Source organism: Budorcas taxicolor, chromosome 13 (genome assembly GCF_023091745.1).
Source record: "Budorcas taxicolor isolate Tak-1 chromosome 13, Takin1.1, whole genome shotgun sequence".
Classification (NCBI taxonomy): domain Eukaryota; kingdom Metazoa; phylum Chordata; class Mammalia; order Artiodactyla; family Bovidae; genus Budorcas; species Budorcas taxicolor.
The window spans coordinates 31873909-31896443 of NC_068922.1; the positions used below are offsets into that span (position 1 = coordinate 31873909).

At 38.8% G+C, this 22535-nt stretch overlaps 1 protein-coding gene across 1 annotated transcript in view; it reads left to right on the forward strand.

Annotated features, from left to right (window-relative positions):
- The window catches only part of STAM (signal transducing adaptor molecule), a 53364-nt gene extending 32104 nt beyond the window's left edge, over nt 1–21260 (forward strand). Inside the window, exons 6-14 of the mRNA XM_052650672.1 lie at nt 3164–3254; nt 5686–5878; nt 7381–7475; nt 10984–11072; nt 13217–13304; nt 13747–13801; nt 14379–14532; nt 16442–16611; nt 19927–21260. Coding sequence (XP_052506632.1) covers nt 3164–3254; nt 5686–5878; nt 7381–7475; nt 10984–11072; nt 13217–13304; nt 13747–13801; nt 14379–14532; nt 16442–16611; nt 19927–20152 — 1161 coding nt within the window. The 3' untranslated portion in view covers nt 20153–21260. The remainder of the gene's footprint in view (nt 1–3163; nt 3255–5685; nt 5879–7380; nt 7476–10983; nt 11073–13216; nt 13305–13746; nt 13802–14378; nt 14533–16441; nt 16612–19926) is intronic.
- The last annotated feature ends 1275 nt before the right edge of the window (nt 21261–22535 follow it).

The window sequence follows — 22535 nt, forward strand, 5'->3', positions numbered from 1 at the left end:
ACTTGAAAAAAAATTAGCTTATGACTAATTTTACAGTGATAAATTATGTCTTGTGAAATAGTCACTCATGATTGATAGCTCGTTTTTACTACTCAGTATAATTTCTCAATCTCTGTAGTTAAGGAAGAATTTTATGCAGAATAATTCAAGATACGGTATAATAAAATGACAACAGAAGCAGCGTTTAATGATCAAAGACTATACTCACTATGGAGAACGGAAGAGTGTAGCTACTTAGTGGAATATCAGTTTCTGTACCCTGAGAACCTGTTCTGGAGCCTGATGCTCACAGTGTAGTTCATGGACCATCAGTAGTCATTATCACCTACAAGCTTGTTAGAACTGTCATCTCATTCATGTGTGGAAACATGCCACACCAAGCAGTGGATTCATTAGCTCCATTTTAACAAGATCCCGGTGACTCTGTGCACATTAAAGCGTGAGCAGCACTGCTCTTAAGGACGACTTTCAGTGCAAGTGAAAGCTGCATTCCTCTAAGAGAAGGAAGGAGAGTTAATGATCTGATTGATCCATAGCTTTGCTGGGTTAACCTCAGGTCTCAGGTAGTTGTGGGAGCCACTCTAGTGATCCTCTAATCTAATCCCCTCATTTTACAGATGAGGGTACTGAGCCCCAGAATGATTAAGTGACTTGCCCAGGGCCACAGCTAGTGGTTGACAGAGCTGGAACAGGCCTTCCAACTCTCAGTCCAGTGTTCTTTCCACTACACGATCCTGCCTTCCGTTTGCTACTGAGGTTAGTAGATATGTGTCTGTCGGACTAGGATTTGAAGGATAAGAAGTGGAGTGAACACTGGGAAGAGTGCTTACGTACTGATGGGTGTAGACATGGGATTCCTGTCTTGTTCAGAAGATTCAAGATGTAGATTAGCAGTAGGAAAGAGTGACTTTTCTTTTTTTCATGTAGATGTTATAAAGTATGTGAAAGCTCATTCTGTTATAGCTGCTGTGTTTCACCCACAGGAAATATGTAAAATGCATATAAACTATGATGAGGTAGAATGGTGTTTTTTTTTTTTAATAGTAGTTTCTAAAGAGCTTGTTTGTCATTGAAAATCCTGTTTGTAAAGAGCTCCTTGTTTAATTAAAAAAAAAATCTGTCATCTGGAATCAACTGCAGAAGTCCCTACAAATTTTATAGCCACTTAGTTGCTTATGCTTACATTTTAGTCAAACTAGATATTTGTTAGCGTATTTAACAAAAGCCTCTGGAAACATGAGGATTTTTTTTTAAGTATGTTGTTTCATCCAGGTACAGAAAAAAATAATGTAAAAATATTAAGAAAAGTCATCCTGAGTCACCTGACTCTTGCCACTGTGGTTCTCTGATAGCACTGACTTTTGACCTCGAGGGAGCAGTGATGCTGGCCCTGCTGCTGCGTTTGACTGGTTAATAAGTAGCATTGCTATACTTGGAACCTGATGATAGAAAGGAACTTTGAAAAGAGAGCAGTTCAGGAATGTGGAGCTTAATATAGCTCAGTTCTGTGCTTCCTTCTTGACCAATAGAGATCCCTTCACAGACCACAAAAGATCTATATGTCTATTTTGTGAAATTCACTAAATTGTGAAACAAAAAGCATATATAATGAAAAAGGGTCTCTCTGATGAAACATACCTTCAATGTTAAGAGATGTGTGATAATAAAACGTTTATACAGGGAAGGTTACAGCTAGAGGTGGGTCAGATTGAAAATACTTAATGTTCTATTCAGTGAGTCCAAAAGCTCTTTTCTTATCAGCTTTGCTAAAAATAAATGCCTCGTGCATTTGTTTGACATTATAAAATATATTACGTGAAGACTGTATTTACTATAAGGTTGAATATTTTGCCTTTCATTTAGTCAACGGTCATTGCTTATAATATTTAGGGCCATATACCCTCAAGGAGTCTCCCTGGTAGCTCAGCTGGTAAAGGATATGCTTACAATGCAGGAGACCCGGCTTTGATACCTGGGTGGAGAAGATCCCCTGGAGAAGGAAATGGCAAGCCACTCCAATATTCTTGCCTGGAAAATCCAATGGACAGTGGAGCCTAGTGGGCTACAATCCATGGGGTCACAAAAAGTTGAACACGACTTGGCGACTAAACTGCCACATCAGCCCTCAAGGAACACACATCCTGGTTATGAGATAGACATGTAAGCAGCCTCATTCTATAGAGGAGGAACTTGAGACACAAGAAGGCTTATGGGCTCCAGGTTCATGCATTAGAAAGTGGTACATCTGGGACGTACGCCACATTGGCCTGACTCCACAGCTTGCCTTCTTAACTACCCATGTCATAGGACCTTGTTGAAAATCAGAGGAACACAAAGGAGGGGATGCTTACTTAGAGGGTTTAGGAATGTTTCACTGAGAAAGTGATATTTTAGCTGTTCCCTGACTTGTGGGTTGAAACTTAGTAGGAAAAAATGTGCATGGAGTAAAAGGAGCTAGAGGGGAAGACATTATGAGTAGAAGCAAGTGTGTGTCAGAGGTGTCAAAGTGTGTGTGTGTGCGTGTGTGCCAGCAGTTCTGGTAAATGATGGAATGGTTGAAAAATGAGGCTGAAGTCTAATTCTCCTCAATGGTCACCATAAGCATGAATCAATGTGTGTTTGTTTACTTGTCCAGTACTTTATTTACAAAATATGTTTAAGATGGACAATAATATATTGTCAACATTGACTACTGGTATTTTAGTTTAAAAGATAGTATACTCTTATGAGCATTTATATCATTATATAGAAATCTGGATTCCTGACTTCTGAGCTGGAAGGAAACAACTCTTGTCTAGATGTTTTAAAAGTAGTCATCTCCTTTCCCCTCGCACCCCGTTTTCTGGTTGTAAAATTTTCCAGAAATGTTGAGATCTCCTCTCGCCTGTGTTTGCTGGTTTGCATACTGGCTGCCTTTAGTGTCACCTTCTCACTCACATCTGGCAAAGTGTGGTTGTTCTGTCATGCCTAAGAAATGAATGCGCAGTCTGTTTGCTCCAGTCCTGCCTCAGCTTTCAAAGTGGAGACTTCTCCCCCTTGGATTTCTTTCTTGTTCAGAAGTCTGGTGGATTGATTCAAGGAGGGGTCTTGTGAGTTCCTAGATTAATTGGAGTAGGAAAATTTGAGAACAGCTTTCAAATATCATTTTTTTTTTCTGGGTTAGGCTGCAGAACAAGCGAAAGCAAGCCCAGCTCTGGTAGCCAAGGATCCTGGTACTGCGGCTAACAAAAAAGAAGAGGAAGATTTAGCGAAAGGTACATTTTTTAAGTCCCTGACATTGGGAAGATGATAGGTCTCTTACTTAATATTTTTTTCCCCTGAGATGTTTAAAAATAAAGGAAATAGGGGTTCACAGCCAAAGCTGAAATCTGCTATGTTCTCCTCTGTTCCTCTCTTCAGTATCACTTCTTTTCTCTACTCTTCCAAGCTACTGTCATATATGTCTGTTCAGTCTTGTTTCTATAATATTTTTACTATACTATCTGTGTACCTATAAATAATATCAAATACTTGTTTGTTTCCAGCAAATTCTTTTTTCATAAATACTGTACTCTACATACTATCTGCAACTGGTTTTTTTCATGCAATGTTTGAGATCTATTCATAATGAGGTATTTATGTCAAGTTCATTTGTTTTAACTGCTGTATAATATTCCAGTATTAGCACCTGCTTTAGGTTCTAATAAGCACCTGGTTTAGTCTATCTTCCTTCCTACTGATGGACATCTGGATTTTCTGATTTCTTTTACTATAACACGTTTGCAGCATTGAGTATCCTTTTTCTTGTTCTTCAGTGTGTGTGTACATGTGAAAGATCATTTTGTGGTATTGTTGGCTTATGGAGTAGGTACATCTTCAACTTTGCTACTAGTTGTGGCTTTCCAATCCGCAGTGTATGAAAGCTCTTATTATTCACTTATTATTTCTAGTCTCATGATGACATTTGGTATCGTCAAAGAGTAATTTTTGTGAATCTGATGGGTTTGAAATGATACCTAATTATTTTAATTTTTATTTTCTTGATTACTAATGAGGTTCAGTCCTTTTCTGTATGTTTATTAGCTGCTTTGATTGTCTTTTTTTCTATATTTTTTTCATAGTAATACTGTGTATATAGTTTTTATTTTGGATATCAATCTTTGCTTGTTATGAAAGGTTGTTGTTGAATCACGACACAGGGATTCTTGGCCCCCGGAGGAGAAGAATTCAATCCGAGGCCAGAGACGAGACTTGATCGCTCAGAGCTTTTGTGTAATAAAGTTTTATTAAAGTATAAAGGAGATAGAGAAAGCGTCTGACATATGCATCAGAAGGGGGCAGAAAGAGTACCCTCTTGTTAGTATTAACAATGAAGTTATATACTCTCCAATGAATCCAAAGAATGTCTGGAGGTTGTAAGGCCTCACCAGACCTACTCCCATAATTTACATTTTAAGATAACAGAATTAGCCAGAATGTTTAATCCAGAGACTGTCTTCAGGCAGAATACGTTGTTGTTATATAATCCTTGTAAAGAGCAGGTCTACTTCCATAAATTTACAGAGTTAGCCAGAAGGTTTAATCCAGAGACTGTCCTCAGGCAGAATACATTGTTGTTATATAATCCTAAGGAATGTAGAGAAGGAAAAAAAGTTTGTCCTTTCTTCCTCCTTGAGAATTCCAGACGCCTCTCTTCTTGGGGACCCCTAGACTTCTTATCAACCTGCCTAGGAAATGACTCTCTCAGTTATATCTATTGTAGATGTCTACTCTTGGGTTTTGGCTTATAGTTTAACTTTGATAATGGCATGTTGTATTAAACAAGTTTTAAATTTCGATGTAGTCAGAATTTTTGCTTTTCTTTTGCAATTCTTTTTTTAATGTCTTAAGATATTTTCCTCTCTCCCAGGATCCTGATTTCCTATTTTTTCTTACATTAATTTTAAAGTTTTATTTTCTCATCTGGTCTTTTATTAATTTGGAACAGAGGTGGCAGAGAAGAAGGGATTATGTACTGAATTGAAAATGGTGTAGTCAGTTCATTAAGATTACATTACAAAGCCTGAGTGATGGCCTGCACTGGGGAGGAGATAGAGCAGACACATTTAAGATTTATTTGCAGTGTTAGTTAGGTGAGACTTCATTGCATTTGTTTCCGAATTCCAGTTCTTAGATTGCTTACCTGAGAATGACATCTGGAACAATAAAACACAGGCTCTCAAATGCTATCTTTGAGACTTCTGTTAAATGAGCCCCCAGTGAAGGACTCCAGCTTGGGACTTTTGACTTCCAAAGTGATTTTGATTATTATTTGGTAAACTTAAGCTATTAGAAATAAACTGAGAAGATGAAAGAAAATGTAAAATATCTGTAGATAAATTTAAAAAACAGATTTGAGTTTATGTCACTTTATTACCCAGAACATTTTAAACTGTACCTGTTCAGTAAAAAAAGCCATCATGCTCTTCAGTTGTTCTGTTAGCTTATTTATTTTTTAAGCTTTCAGCTGTGAATGAATGAATATAATCGATGTCATTATTTTTGTTCACTATTACTATATCAGGATATGTTCTAGCTTCCCACTACATTATTGAAAGAAGGATACTTTTTACCCTCAGATACTTTTTTGTACTTCTTAGGATTGTTGGGTGTATTAACATTTTGGGTCTCTCTCTTTTTTTTTTTTTAAAACTCATTATTTTCCAGCCATTGAGTTGTCCCTGAAGGAGCAAAGGCAGCAGTCAACCACCCTTTCCACTTTGTATCCAAGCACATCCAACCTCTTAACTAACCATCAACATGAAGGCCGGAAAGTTCGTGCTATATACGACTTTGAAGCTGCTGAAGATAATGAACTGACTTTTAAAGCTGGAGAAATTATTACAGTTCTTGATGACAGGTGATGGTTATTATTAAGTTGAATATTCACTTGAAGATACATAATATATTCTGTGTTTCATTTATTCCTGTTGACTGCCTTATCAAACATAATAAAATCAAATATTGACTCAGGTATTTTCTCTGTAGGACAGACAGTTGGTTGCTTTGTTTGTGTCATACTGTTGGGATTTTTATTTTATAGTTTAATTTTTTTCTCATCTATCACTTAAATACTTTCTATTTGTTTTGGAGGCCTAGTTTACTCTGTTCATTTTTGGTTCTGTCTAATACTATACACTGTTAAATTAGTAAAAAAGCTAAGATTTTAGAAAATACACTAAATATATATGCATTTATGGAATTTATAAGAAATATATAATATATTGAATTAATTTATATCATCAGGGAGATGATACAATGCATCTCTTTTTTTTACCACAGTTGTATGTTTACTTGAGAATGACTACTGGTGATTGTTACTCATAATGAAGTGCTAAAATTTTTTGCAAGTGGTTTTTGAAGATTAATTCAAATGGATCTAAGATTATTCCTGTAGGATCACACTTGTGTACTAATATGTTTTCTTGAGTGAAAGAAAATGAAGTAGTTTGAGCTGGTTATTTGGAAGTTGCATGAAACCTTGATCATTCATTCATTCAAAAAACCTTTCTTGAGTGCTGGCTAGCTTTCCTTATCCTAGGCATTGGGGATCCAGTGGTGAGCGTGGGGATGCACTGGGGATTATGTTCCTTGTGAACATTTTGTGCTCCTAGTTACTACCATGTGTGTTCTCTTGTGGATGGACAATATGCTAATGTGTGCTACAAAGAACACTGATTTAGGAATGGAGGTCTGGATTCAGAGTCTACCATCTATCTTGTTACAAAAGATTGTTAGGCTGGAGCCTGTTAACCACCTGAAGTTGAGAGTTTTTAAAGAAAATGTTTATTTCTTATTTGTGGCTGTGCTGGGTCTTCATTGCTGTGTATAGGCTTTCTCTAGTTGCAACGAGCAGGGTCTGGCTACTGTAGTTGTGGCGTGTGGGCTTTTCACTGTGTTGGCTTTTCTTGTGGAGCATGGGCTCTAGAGCTCGGGCTTCATAGTGCAGCATGTGGACTTAGTTGCCCTGCTGCATGTGGGATCTTCCCGGACCAGGGATTGAAACCACGTCCCCTGCGTTGGCAGGCAGATTCTTAACCACTGGACCACCAGAGGCCTGAAGTTGACAGTTAAGTCTGGGAATCTGTCTTTCACGGGGGAGAGAGTTCAGAGCCTTATATTAGATCCTCAGAGCATTTACTAGCCTTCCGAAATATGAAAAAGAACTGTGTTTAGAGTCTCATGTCTTCTCTGAGACCTCATCTCGTATTTGTAATAATGCTACATTCATTTCCTCCTTCATTTGATTTTTGTAGGCTTCACATCTGGTAATGATACAAGTTAAACACCGTAAAAGGTTAAGATAAATAAAAATAAGAATTCTTTGTTATAGTAAAGCTGTCTTTTTTTTGTTCCTCTTAGTGACCCCAACTGGTGGAAAGGGGAAACCCATCAAGGCATGGGGCTCTTCCCCTCAAATTTTGTGACTGCAGATCTCACTGTTGAACCTGAAATGAGTAAGTATTTTCTGGTCTGTCACTGGACAGTAATCCTTAATTCTCTAAAATCCAGCTTTCTGGAGCAAGAATTCTCAAATGTTAGAGCCTTCAAGGTGTTTATTAAAAATGCAGTTCCCCAGTCAGTTTATCAGGCTGTAGACTTTTATTTAGGAAAAAAAAGGTGTGTGTGTGTATTTATATGTCATTGCAGAAATGCAAATTAAGAAGTGTTGTAGAATTTAATCTTGTATTTTTGGTATCATCAATTGATAATAGTGTGACAAATGGAGTGTAACCTTGTGGAGATTTCTTCCTATTCTAAGGTTAGTTCATTTCCCTAGTGTCCAGCCTCAGACTTGGAAGCAGTGGCCTCTAAGCAACTTAATGGCTTTGCTATACTTAATGTCAGATATTCAGAAGGAACCATACCTAACCATGTCAGCACTTTCTGATTTCCAAAGCTTTGCTGACAAGGAGAAACCGACTAAAAAGTGGGGCCAAGGAGGAAAAGTGGTATTACGGGCAGGCATAACCATTGCAGGAGATGTCAACTGCCAGTAGCCTATCGAAACGTTGGTAGGCGGGCCACTGTATTTCCACAAAATGCTGTGATGAATCTTCCTAATGATAAGTTTAAGTCATCAGGAATAAGTCATATTCTTCCTCTGTTTAAGGAAGCAGAAATATGTTCTCATCTAGAATGGTTTCTATTAGCAACTGAAATGTTTTGAGTATTAAGGGTTTTTGTATGTTAGTTATCTTGGCAAAATGTCTCAGCTCATCTCATCTTTCTGTAATGCCAGATAGAGGAGATCAAAGAAAGTTGTAAATCACCATTTGCTTTGGTCTTTTTCGGTTTACTAGAATTTTAAGAAAAGATCTTTGTCTCAGTTGTTTTATTTACAGCAGTACTTGGTACTGAGTCTTATCCAGAATACAGACTGTATAAATGTTTATGCAATAAATGATAGATAAGTGTCTGTGTATTAGTAAAGATACACTTTTCTTTGAAAATACAGAAATGCTTCTCTTTCAAGAGAAGGCTTTAATAACAAACATCACAGATACTGGATAAAACAGTGCCGTCTCCTGGTTATTGTCAGGATGTCTTATGTCACTTTAATACAGATTCCAATACCCATTCATTTATGTAGTTCTTTTTCATTAAAATCAAGAACAAGCTGTAGAACCTGGTTTAAATGGCAGTGCATAATGTGTCCATTTTTTAACCTTGCCTAATGATGGTGAACTTTCCTGTATTTTGCTGTGAGGTTTTTTTGTTTTGTTTTGTTTTTATCTGTGATTTTGTTTTGTTTTTGTTTGTTTATGTTGAGTTAGTTGTTGGATAGAATTGCCTTGAATGTCCATTCCAGATGAGATCCAGTATGTCGCATGGATAAAGTAGCCATCTTATCTTCTTCCCTGTCACATAGCAAGGTAGCCTTAAACTGAATTTTCTAGCTATTTTCATGTGTTTCACTCTGGACCACCTAAAAGAGAGCATCAGAGCTTATGTAATGGAGTTATAGTTCTCAAGTTTGGAAAAGGAGTGTTAGCAAGATCCTTGTAGCATTGTTCTATATGAGGAAATAGAGGTCCACTTCACTTAATGTATCATTAGAAATGCCTGAGCTACTTAGCTTGTTTGCATTTTGAAGAGGCAGTAAGATTTTGTGAAAGGACTTTATCATATATGTGTATATGTGTGTGTGTATGATATTTATACACATGTGACACATAATACACAAACATAATGCACGTATACAAAGTAACAGTATTAGCCCCTAAGAGAAAAAACACTGCAGACTTGTGCACGGCCTGCTGTTAGGATGGCAAGTCTACCTTGCAGGGCTGTCCCAGCTTTCTACGTGTATACATATATCTAAAAAGGATATAAAAGGCAGAAATATCTATAGCAGGTGGCCCTTTTTCTCCCATGGGAAAGTGAGATAAGCTGAAATTTCTTGTGTATGTAGACTTTTTCTTTATTGTGACTTTTGTGGGATGAATATATTCCTTTATTGGAGGTTAAACTCTTTTCCATTTATATTCTGGAGTGGGTTGCCATTTCCTTCTCCAGGGAATCTTCGGATCTTCCCGACCCAGGGATCAAACCTGGGTCCTCCCTCATTGTAGGCAGATGCGTTTACTGTCTGAGCCACCAGGGAAGTCCAACATAGAATATATAAGTGATATGACTTATTGTTCTCAGAGTAAAGTCACAGGCTGTATTCCAGTAGTGTGGGCTAGTGCAGCTGGAATGATGGGCATTCAGGTCCAGGCCTTCCCATCGATTTGCTTTTAATCTTTCTAAGCCACTGTTCACCTCATTCACAGGGTGGGTATATCTTAGAGGATTGTATTGGAGACTCATTGGGGGAAATGCAGTATTCCATGAAGCACATTTAGTGGTTTAATAAATATTATTTTCCTTCCTTAATTCTGCCCCTTTCCGCTCCCCCCCTTTCCACCTTGAGTCTTAATTTTTATGAATACTGCTTGACTATACTGATCTGTTGTTATTTAGATGCTTAGTCTTATCTGACTCTGCGTCTCCATGGACTGTAGCCCGCCAGGCTCCGCTGTCCATGGGATTTTCCAGGCAAGAATACTGGCATGGGTTGCCACTTTATTCTCCAGGGAATCTTCCCGACCCAGGGATCAAACCTGTGTCTCCTGCATTGGCAGGTGGATTCTTTACCACTGAGCCACTGGGGAAGGCAACTATATTGATACATGGATAAAAAGATCCCAAAAGAAAGTTCATTCCTTTAAGGCTGTATGTGCCTCTCAGTATTACTTTGGAGAAAGTCAGTTGCTGTGGAAATCATAACCTTATACTTGCTAGTGATATATTGAATACTTTTTGAAGATTGCTTCGTTGAGCAAGAGAAATATGTACTTCTAGTTTGCAGATCCCTTAGTAACCACCCTTTCATTGCAAAGAATAATGTAACTAAAAAATACAGACTGATTTAGTGGAAAAACTCAGATCCCTGCCAAGGCCATTTGTAAAGTTCTCCGCTGGCCTAAATGTCATTCCCAAGTCTGAGTGTCATGCAGGGAATATACAGCTCACTTCCCAAATTCATTATATTGAAAGAGTATGTGGAAAAGTAGAGATTTTTCTTTGAAAGAACTGGTAATTTGAAAAGAGGATTAATTTTAAATAGCAGAGTTCATTTATACCATTGTAAAACTTTGCTTTTTGTTCAGCAGTTTACTGAACTCTCATTTGTAATAGGTGATTAATCTTTGTTCCAGAAATAAAGCTCTTATTTTTAGTGAAGTATGTGTTATGGAAAACATAAAATCTTTAGAAGAGAAAATTAAGAAGTCTTTGCACAGTTTCATAATGTATTGTTTTGTCATTATTGCCTTAACCTGCTAGCGGTGTATCCCTTAAATTGAGTCTGTCAGATTGAAGAGAATATAGGAAACACCTAGATTCTTCCCTGGAACTTAAAGTATAAGATAAAATTGTAAATTTATGATATGGAAAAGATAATTGTTACATGTTTTTTAGTTAAAACGGAGAAGAAGACGGTACAATTTAGTGATGAAGTTCAGGTAGAAACGATAGAACCAGAGCCAGAACAAGCCTACATTGATGAGGTAAGTGACTTTTTGCCCGAAAGCACCTTGCTTGATATTGAAGTTGAAATGGTTTTCTTCTCTTCTCTAAAAAATTCTTCATTAATGCATGTATTTTGTTGTTATAAAAATTCAAATAATACAGACCAAGTCAAAATTCTCCTGGAAATTTCCTCTCTAGTCCCCTTCTTGCCATGTCAGTAGGTATAGTTGTCCCTTCTTGTTTTAACTTCCTGCTTAATCTTCCATAGTATGGGTTTATCATGACTTCATTCTGCTGTTGGACAGTTAGGTTGTTTTCAGTTCTCTGTGGTTTTTTTTCTTTTTGCTGTTACAAGCCCTATTGTAATGAGACTTTTTGGATAAATTCAAAAGAATGTGTGACTTTTATTATTTATCTACTTTACTTTTTACTTTTTGGCTGCACTGCACGGAATGTGAGATCTTAGTTCGCCGGCCAGCTATCAAATCCAAGCCCCCTGCATTGGAAATGTGGAGTCCTAAGCACTGGACTGCTAGCGACGTCCTTGGCTTTTATTTTTAAATCTCAGTGGTTAATTTTTTGGCAGTTATATCCTTTGTAACATTTTAAACTAATGATGAAAAGTGAGAATTCCTGTTTAAAATATGTGAAGGGCTTTGTAGGTTTTTAGCCTTCTTGGAGGGAGCCAGAGGACTAACGTTCAAAGAGCACTCTTTTGAAGTCTGTGCTGAGAGCCAGGGCCTGTATAGGGGCAGGGAAGTCAGCTCTGGCTATAGCATGACATCAGAAAATGCGTGGGGACTTCCCTGGTGGTCCAGGGGTGAAGACTCCACTCTCCCAACACTGGGGGCCCAGGTGTGATCCCTGGTCCAGGAATTAGATCCCGCATGCCGCAAGAAGATCAAAGATCTCATGTGCTGTAACTAATTTGGCAGAGCCAAATAAATAAATATTAATGAAGAAAATGCATGTAGGGTCTATCTAGAAACCTCATTTCTCTGATAGATAATTTCAAATAGGGTATAGAATTCTGTAAACCAAGAGGACAGAAGTTACCCACATGCTAGCTGACTCTCATTTTACTCCTTCTCTCTTTTTTTGACTTCAGACACTTTCCTGACATGTGCCTTCTCTGTTAGACTACTTAAATTAGGACTCTTTTACTTTGAAAAGTAGTATCTATTTCAGAATATGAAATTCTTTGACTTCAAGAGAGTGTTTTTTAATATACTTGTGTCATTTTTACTGTTAGTGATTAATTCATCTCTCAAACTATTCTCCTTCTGTGCAGACTATAAAGTTTTGTTTTGGTTTATGTAACGACTTTGCTTCAAATTGATAGTCTTTAGATAATTTACCTAAGTGGCTATGCTTAGTAGTATAACCTTGTCAAAACCATGAATGGAGAAGAGTTTGCAATTATTATAGTAATATTGTTTGGTACAGGAGATCTATATTTTGATTTTAAAAACTTAACACATAGATACATCTCTGCTAATACAATACGAGTATTTATGTCATGATAGCTTCTTTATTTCTGTTGCTCTAAAACAAAAGATTCTGAAATAGATCTGAGTCACTGCTTTGAGATGCCTTCCAGCCTTTCACACAGGAGAATAGAGAAACCACAAATCATCCTCCCTTTTTTTGATGACAAACTGAAACATTGGTGGAAAGGGAATGTAGAATAAATCCTTCTGGTGCTACTTAGAAGAGGAACAGCTGGAATAGAGCTGAGCTGTGCCTTATAAAACAGCTGCTGTATTCTCCCCAGTGGAGAAGTAGTAACCGAGTTGTTAGTCATAAGTAATGACACCAGCTTGATAGGGTACACCTGTCACTGTGGCCAGGCTACCGATGCTCCAAAACAAAGTGAGACGGAAATCCACGAGCATGACATAAGAGATTAATGAAGTCACATGTTGTAAATTTAAATGTTGCTCTATTTCTTCTTCTTTAAGAGAATTTCTGTTGTCAGTTTCGAAAACAAGAAGAAATAGCTTTCAAGACTCTGACTTCACATGGTGGTAAAGAAAATACATGGATAGTAAATACATTAAAGCAAAATTGAAGTTTTCATATCTGTGAATTACAAGCTCATCCATTATCTAATTAACAAAGTGAGAAGTCATTGTGGCAGAGTGATTTGTTGCTTTTTATATTAACTGTTTGATTCCTGTAGGATAAAATGGACCAGTTGCTACAGATGTTGCAAAGTACAGATCCCAGTGATGATCAACCGGATCTTCCAGAGTTACTTCATCTTGAAGGTAAACCTTGTTTTCCATTTACCTCGCAAGTAAAAAATAATTAAGGGTTATATCTAATGTTCTCTTACAGAGTGCTTTTATTATTAAATAAAACTGAAGACAATATAAACACTGTTAACATTTCTCGCTCTTCTGTGACCAGTCTCATGTTTACATGCAGTTTAAACCTTTGGTAGAATTCAAATTTTTATACTTTTCTATCCAAATTAAATATTTTACTCAACATGTTAAAATGTTGTAAAATGAAGATTGGTACTGAAGTTTTCTGAGAGCAGTGCAGTCAGTCGAAAATATTGATTTTATAAATATCCCGGAAAACCGGTCTTGGGTTCTGTGGGCCTAAGGTTAATTGATAGAATTTTTATTATTCCAAATGACATCTTTTAGAGAGTTGCTGTCTTTTGCTGCATTGTCTTACATTTCTTCCATCTCGTCGTCTTAGCAATGTGTCACCAGATGGGGCCTCTCATTGATGAGAAGCTGGAGGATATCGATAGGTGAGACCGGGTGTGTGCTGCCTGTGCTGCGTGCCCTCTTCCCTACAGAGCTCTCTAAGCTGCATCTTGGAATGGAGATGCCTTTTTATTTTATTTTTACAGATATGCCCGTTTTTACTTGTTTTCCACTAGATGTGAGAGTCAAAATTAGACCCATCTGTCCCCCCCGCCCCGTTTTTAAAGTGAGAATTTGTGGGATTTTCTAATGTTAGTCCTTTTTTTTAATAAGGGTTAACTGTTGTAATCATATTTGCTGTTAGTAGCATCATCAAGCCCCACAAATGACTCATCTGTAATACTAATGAGGGAAACCTAGATATTTTGAGGTAAAGTCAAGTGCAATAAGCTCGAGTCCTTCCCGCACAACACCTAAATCTTACCCGTACAATACCTAAATCTTAAACACTTTTGGTTGCCTTGGAGTTGAACTATAAGATACATTTTTTTTGTCACCAAGTTACATTTTTAATAGTGTCTACTTAACACCATTCTTGCCTACTTTTGCTATTTTGATACATCTTATTACTTAGAACATTTAAATAGCAGTGATGTTTTACATTCTTGTATCATATTTCAGAAAACATTCAGAACTCTCAGAACTGAATGTTAAAGTGATGGAAGCCCTGTCCTTGTATACCAAGTTAATGAATGAAGACCCCATGTATTCCATGTATGCAAAGTTACAGAATCAGCAGTATTATATTCAGTCATCCGGAGTTTCTGGTTCTCAGGTAAGCTTTTAAAAGCTCAAGCATCTCATTTAAAATTTTCAAATATATTTGAGATTATTTGAAATAGCTATGTTTTTGTAGAATGTGAAACTTCCCAAAAGTATATGTTCAGAGTAAAAATAAAGTTTAGAAGACTTTTTCACCTGACAAGTACAGTGTATAGTATGCTAACTATACCTATAGTTCTTGTTCTAAAAAATTATATTTATGCAGAAGTGCACATCAGTCACCATCAAGTTAAAAAAAAATACAGATGCATTGGCTCTACCCCAGGTGTATTGAATCTCACGTTTGTGAGATCCAAACGTCTGGGTATTTTCAAAGCTTCACATCTAATTTTCTGGTTAAGAAGGATAGTTTTTGTCTGTGTGAGTGCAGTTTCTTAATATTACTAAGTCCTTGTGAGTATCTACCATTTTCAGTTTTACAGCGAGCTGCCTTGATCTGGATTTTTTTCTGTTCCATTACATGGGAACATGTGTGATGCAGCACAGGCCCCTAAAACTCGTCACACCAGTAGTTATTTCCAGAGCCCATTTCTCACAAACTCACCAAGTGTAGGGTATAGGGAGCAGTTCGCCAGATACCGTATTTTATCCACACAGAGTACCATAAACTTTGTGCAGGTGAATTTTTTTTGTTTTTTTGGTGAGGTCCACTTCTGAAGGGAGGGTCCAGAACCCTGAAGAAGAGCAGCCAGACCTGAGAAATGTGGGGCTGGACAACACGTACCCATGAGTCATGATACCAGCGCGAGCCAACAGACAAACAGAACCCCTTCCTGTTGGTTTTGCAAAGTACAAACAATTGCCTTTGTGAGAACTGGACTAACTGTGTTTACAGTGAAGACCTTTTGGATTCTGTGTGTGGTGCGTCTCTTGTGGCTTTAACACAGGCGCTCAGATGGTGGTGGTTTCGTGTCCTGATGGTGGTGTTACCATCTTACAGTAACAGCTAGTGAGAGTCGCACTCCCTGAACAGTTTTCAAACATGTGAGATGGAAGGATCTAATGAATACTACAGAAAATTAGAATATTATGCATGTTAAGATTTGGGAGGCACTTGAGACCTTAATCTTTCTGGCTTAAAACAAATACAATTTTTAGACGCAGGGATTTACAATGGCCCAAGGGCAAAAATCGAACCCTTGCACCTGTTTTTTTTTTTTTTTTTAAACTTTTACTGAAATACAGCCATTCTCTTCGGTTTCTATATCGTTTCTGACTGCTTTCTCTATGAGCAGAACTCAGTAGTGCCAGCAGAGACCATGTGGTCCACGAAGTCTGACACATGTACTTTCCAGGTCCTTGACAAAGTCTGCTGACCCTGCAGACTTTGAAGGGTAGCTTAGCTTGCTCTGTGTTCAATAAACTGTAACTTAGGAAATATTTAGTATATCTCTAATAGGTATCAAGAAACATGTGTGAACTGTTGCTGTAAAACAGTGAATTCAAATACACTTTCTTAAGCATTTTGGAGGATTCCCTTGTTGTTGTTATTGTTCAGTCACTCAGTCATGTGACTCTTTGCAACCTCATGGACTGCAGCATGCCAGCCTCCCCTGTCGTTCACTATTTCCTGGACTTTGCTGAAACTCATGTCCATTGAGTCAGGGATTCCTTTTAGGTAGTTACAGTATCAACATGGAAAGAGAGACTATATCAGTATCAGATTTCAAGGTCAGTTTCTTTACTGCTTCTCTGTGGAGGGGAACATGAGTTTTGCTATTGTTTACCTAAGAACAAAAATCATCAGAAGCCCACTTCACTGAAAAGTAACTTTTTCAAATGCCTGACAGCGGAAGTAACTTAAAGGATTTCAGAGATGTGATTGTTGTTCTGTTTGTAATTGAAAGCATGCCTGTTAAAATCAGAGGGAACCTAACATGTTTTATGTGGAACTGTTCTAGGTGTACCCTCCTCAGAGTGGTGCTTACCTGGTCACAGGGAGCGCCCAGATGAGCCACCTGCAGAGCTACAGCCTGCCCCCAGAGCAGCTGCCTTCCCTCAGCCAAGGAGCAGTGCCACCATCTGCAAACCCAGCCCTTCCTACTCAGCAAGCCCAGGCTTCCTACCCCAAGTAATTTGATTATTGACTGTTGTTTGCGGGTAGCGCTGTTGAAACCCTCAAGTGCCGTCGATCGTCTGTAATCATGAAAAATGGATTTTAAAAATGCAGGATGTGTGTCATCACTGATAGCAGAAGGTCAGCCCTGTCTGTGGTGGCAAGTGGGTTCTCTGGCACCCCCTGCAGCGTGGTGGTGCCAGCCAGCATGCCAGTCCTCTGTTCTACTGATTCCGTGAACTGCTGGATTGTGATTTTACCTCATTATTTTTTAAAACTTTTTGTTTTGTTTTGGGGTATAGCCAAATAACAGTGTTGTGATGGTCTCAGGTGGACAGCAGAGGGACTCAGCCAGACCTATACATGAACCCATTCTCCCTCAGACTGTAGCTAGGTATTTTTACACTTGATCTTAGCCAAAAGGCCGAGAAGCGATGTAGCTAGGTATTTTTGATATTCCTTCCCATCAGAATTTCTTTTGTTTTTTTCTGAGTCTGTGATATTAGCTAAGGACTTTAATGAAACTTGTTTATTTTGATTACTGTAACTTAACATTTTATACAAATTTCACATAAAAAGCTAAGTGTTCTTTGATTATTCCTTTACAATTTGTAGTTCTGAGCTGTCTCTTAGAAACAAATATTTCCTTCTTTTTACCCTGGTAGGAAGTTAGTATATATATATCACAGCATAATAAACCACGTGGAAGGAGACAGTAACAAGAAGCTGACATGGTTCATGGGGCGAGTAGCTGATGATGAAATGTCAGGCTCATTGTTTTGGTCATTTACATATAATGCCCCATCATGTAAATGATTATATGTATGCATTATATTATTCATAATTTATGAATGCTTTTTCTCCTTCAACGAGAAGTCATTCCTTTGACTCAAACAGGTAGACTTAAGAGTTCACAACAGAAGTTTCTCAGACCCTGCATCCATGTTGGAGTCGTCTCAGAGCTCCTGTCCTGCCTTCAGTGTTGTACTGTTCAACCTCAGGAGCCCTACTCTAGGGATGCTGAGGGATTCCGAACATGATTTTGTGGTCACGTCTTGTATTCTGAAGTGACCTTAAGAAGGAGGGTAGTGGGGAAGCCTGTTACAGGCATCAGATGACAGCAGCCGGAAGACAGCACTGCCTACTGGGTTACAGAGTTTAGGGGAAAAGTTAGGTGGAACCCTGCCTGTCTGTCCAAGGACTTTTAAATTTTTTTTAAATTCTCAGTTTGTTAAAACCAAATACCCTTACATGGAAATCAGTAGGGAGCAGCTTTTAGGAGAGTAACATGTTACTTTAAAATTAGATCAAAGTGAGTAGAGGTGGAAATTGTTGAGAAGTGAGCCAGTGTACGGGAATGAAGTAGGACGCTCTTAGAAACTTGAGCCTTATCCAGAGGTACTGCTCTATCCCAGCTAGTCCTCGGTGACCCTGTCACGTGCAGCTCTAGTGGCTCTCGTCCCTGGAGGTGACTTGGATCTCTTAGTCCAGAGCCTTGAGGTATTATCCTTGTAAATGAGCTGCTCTGATAGTAGGTGCTGCAGAGTCAGAGTGCCGTGTCACTGTTGGCTGGGGACTGCTCTGTCCTCTCTTGCCACCTGTCCTAGACCCATGGCCTGTGCTGTGTCCCCCAGCCTGGCTATTGGCTAGCTGTAAATATCACCTCTGCAGAAACACAGGTGCATTTCAAGAGGTGCTTTTGGCAGAGCATTAATATCAAAATATTGAGTCCTCTTCATTTGGCTGTTCTACTCATTCTCTAGTCCTTGCTGCTGCTACCGCTAAGTCGCTTCAGTCGTGTCCGCCTCTGTGCGACCCCATAGACGGCAGCCCACCAGGCTCCATCCTTTCTCCAAGGCTGTCTTGCTGTTCCCCTCGCCAGCATGGTGCTCCTCTGTTGCTGTCCCAGGCCCCCAGCACACCGTCGTCTTGTCTGTGTCCCCAACTAGGCTGTTGTGTCCTGAGAGCTGGAGTGGGGTCCGTCACCTTCAGAGCCACACTGTGTAGCACAGAGTTTTACACCTGGTGGGGACTCAGTAGATACTTGATAAATAAATGTTTTGATGGGAGTTTCCAGGGCTGTATTAGGCCAGTGAGTTATATATTTCAGTTCATTGAAAAGTCTTCACAAACACCTTGAGGCAGATTTTAAAAAGATATATTAGGAACAGTTGTGTGTAGGTACATGTGCATCTGTGTGTGTTTGAATGAGAAAACTGATGGCAAAACAAACATACGCTAACAAAATTGGAAGTAGTGAAAATGGAGGTGGAAGTGTACATCATAGAGGTATATGACATATTTGACTCAAGGTTTCTAATTACAAATAACAGTCAGGAGGAATTTTTTTCCTGTGTCTTTGGTAGGCAGGTATTTCAGTGTCCCTCGGTCCATATCTAGCAGACAGTTTCTTATTCTTTTACATAGATTTTTGATTCTCGGGTTGTCACTTTTCCAGACTTCTGTCACCCCTAGGGTGAGCCTGTTAACACCAAATTGCGTCACATTGTCCGTTTTTTGACTGTGGTGGGTCTTCACTGCAGCACGTAGGGGCTTCTCTGCCTAGTTGCAGCACGTGGGCCTCTCTCGTGGTGCGCAGGCTCAGCAGTTGCAGCGCACGGGCTCTCTGGTTATGGTGTGCAGTCTTAGTTGCCCCTCGGTACGTGGGATCTTAGTTCGCCACCAGGGATCGAACCCAGGTCCCTTGCTTTGGCAGACGAATTCTTAACCACTGAACAAGCCAAGTCCCGATTGCTCTTCTGTCCACAACCAACCAGTGTGTTTCCATCCCCCTCAGCCACAGGCCAGGACCCTGACCGCAGTCTACAGGGCCTGTGCACGCAGGCTCCTCTCCTCTGTTTCTGCTGTCTCACTTCATGCCGCTCTGCCCTCTGCCTACCCTCCTCAGCCATCAAGGCCTCCTTGCTGTCTCTTGAACATGCCTGGCCTTTTCTCAGAGGCTTGCTGTCCTCTTTGCCTGAAGTGCCCTTTTTCCTAGGTCGTCAGTGTCACCCCCTCTAAACCGCCAGGGAAGTCCCTGTGTTTCTTCGTATCACCTATTGTCACCACCTCTTGACATATTACACATTTTTTTCTCATTTTTTTCCTCCTCTTAGAAGTTCCATGATGGTGGAGACTTCCCCCCCGTCTTCCTTTATGATATCTCAGTGCCTCAAATAGCAGTATCTGGCACATTCTAGCCATTTAATAAATACTTAATGGAATGGATCGCTTAAATGAGTAATTGTTTAGTGAACAGCTTTCCTATTGATCTCTGAATGGCTGTGTAAGTCAGTGTTGACCTAACTGAGTGTTCTTTCCCCTCCACAGCACAATGGTCAGCTCCGTCCCGGGAAGTACGTATCCCAGCCAGGCTTCAGTGTACAGTCCTCCCCCTGCCGCCACAGCTGCTCCCGACGTCACCATCTACCAGAACGCAGGGACCAGCCTGTCCCAGGTGCCGAACTATACATTACCGTCCACACTACCCCAGCCTGGGGGCAGCCAGCAGCCACCTCAGCCGCAGCAGCCGTACTCCCAGAAGGCTCTGCTATAGGACTGGAGTCCCCTTTGTGGCAAATACCCGCCGATCACCAATGGCAATGTTACAAGATCCTTTAATATCTTAAGATTGGTTTACCCTCAGCTTATAGGAATCATATCTTGGTCAACACGTTCCAATGTTCAAGAAGGGAGATCCCTCTTCAATTTGTACTGACTTTTTAGAGGGTCTCCCCTTCCCTCCCCTGTGAGGAATGAAACTACTTACAACATATAATTCCTTTCATAATATGAAAGGATCAATGCAAGATTATCTGTCTCGTAAAATCACCTGGCCTGCAAAGAGTCAAACTTACCAACACTGTTGTGGCAAACGTTGTGTACATAGGTTGCTGTGTAACTTCACTACTGGCCATTTTGAATCACGAGTGGTGATCATGTGAATATATTTAACACTGTTAAATTAATTGACATTGCTATTTTATTTTAATCATGAGCAGCTACCATGTTTCATAATGTTTTGTGTAAATTGAAGATAATTACACTATCCTTTTAAACTGCAAGAGAACAAAACTGTAGCATATGTACATGAAGGTGTTACTGTCCCCGTTTCAGTTTCCCATTCAACTGAACCTTCCTGGGAGTAATTGGGAGCTGAACGCACATATGTTATGTCATTCTGTAGCCTCTGCATACTACTAGCTGTCATCACACCAGCGTACAGTAGCTAAATTTTTGGTGCACTTCTAGCAAATGATGATGTTCCCTTTTAAACTTTGACATTTTGGCATGATATATCAGAATACTGTGGGACCATGAGACAAAAATCAAGTCGGACTGCATTCTTTTATATCTTAACTTTTAAAGAGATAATGTCAATTTACTTTTTCCTAGTCGAAGATAGTAATTAGGTTTCTAAGCTGTATACTGTGTTTATTGGTGGCAGTGACACCAAAGATAGAGGCAAAGGATAGAAGTTTTTAAACTGGAAAGAGAACATGAATTACACTACAATTTCAGTCTCTTGTAATTATTTAGGCTATGGCAAAATTCAGTTCATCTGTCTTATTCCGCTACTAGCCTTTTAAATATGTCTTCAACACATTGTATCCTTTAATTCTTCATTAAAATGAGTGTAAGTAGACGTTTCAAAGTCATCGAGATTCCTGGCTTTGCTTAAAAGTTTGTATATTTATTCTTGTCTTTGAAAACGGATTCATAGGCTGTTTTCTCTCTCTCTTCTCTTTTAAAGTTCCCGAATGAAATTAATTTGGCTTCTTATTCAGAAGTAGTTTCGAGTGAATGCTTTTTCTTTTAATCCATATGAAATATGTTTTCTACTGATATTTTAATCTCCTTAAATATTTATAATTTCCCTAGTTGTGCTGTTATTTAACACTATTATTGAAATAACTGAAGAATTGAGTACCATAGTAAATGAATTGATTTATTAACAGATTTCACACCATAAATGAAGATTTAATTTGTATTTTCTGAGACTATTGTGATCAGGTACTTGCTTTCCTTTTTGACCCCACGATTCTACCTTTGACAAGGTAGGTTCAAATTTAGATCACCATCTTACATCACCCTAATTTGTGCTTTCCTGAGTTTAGAGTACATTGCCCTCAAACAGTAATTTTAAAATTTGAAATCAAACTTTACATTAAAACTTTTAATATGTTGTTTTTTGCTAAACATTGCCAAAAGATTGTTAATATTTTTCATAGCCATTTGAATAGTTTAAGTGATACACTTTGTCTCAATTCATACTGTATTTTTCTCTGTCTTTTGATAAATTCCCCAATACCAATGGCAAAATGTATCATTGTCCCATTTTATTTTGATACACTTCGTGCTGTAAAATCAATAACATATTCTCTAGTATGTGTTTTGCCTTGTAAAAGTCAAAAGAATGGTGAAATGAACAAAGGCTACCCTTATTACAAGGCATGTGTAAGTTTCTTTGCCTAGTCATATTACTAGGCTTTTATAAAGATTTAAATGATGAATACTTAAAACTAATACTATATTATAAGCTTGCAGTTTGCTTTTACTAGGCTTTCCCAGTGGCTCAGCGGTAAAGAATCTGCCTGCAGAGCAGGAGATGCTGGTTTGATCCCTGAGTTGAGAAGATCCCCTAGAGAAGGAAATGGCAACTCACTCCAGTTTTCTTGCCTGGGAAATCCCATAGATAGAGGATCCTGGCGGGTTATGGTCCATGGGGTCACAGAAGAGCTGTACATGACTTAGCAACTAAACAGCTTTCACTTACTAGGTATGAAAATACCAGATGGAAAAAATTCCACTGAAAAGGAAGCACTGGATTTTCCATCTTTCAGGTGACACGGCAAGGATAGAAATAGCAAAGGACCAATTAGGAGCACAGTGATTTTGTTCTGCAACCAGAGTATGTGCTGCACTTTCGTAAAATTTTT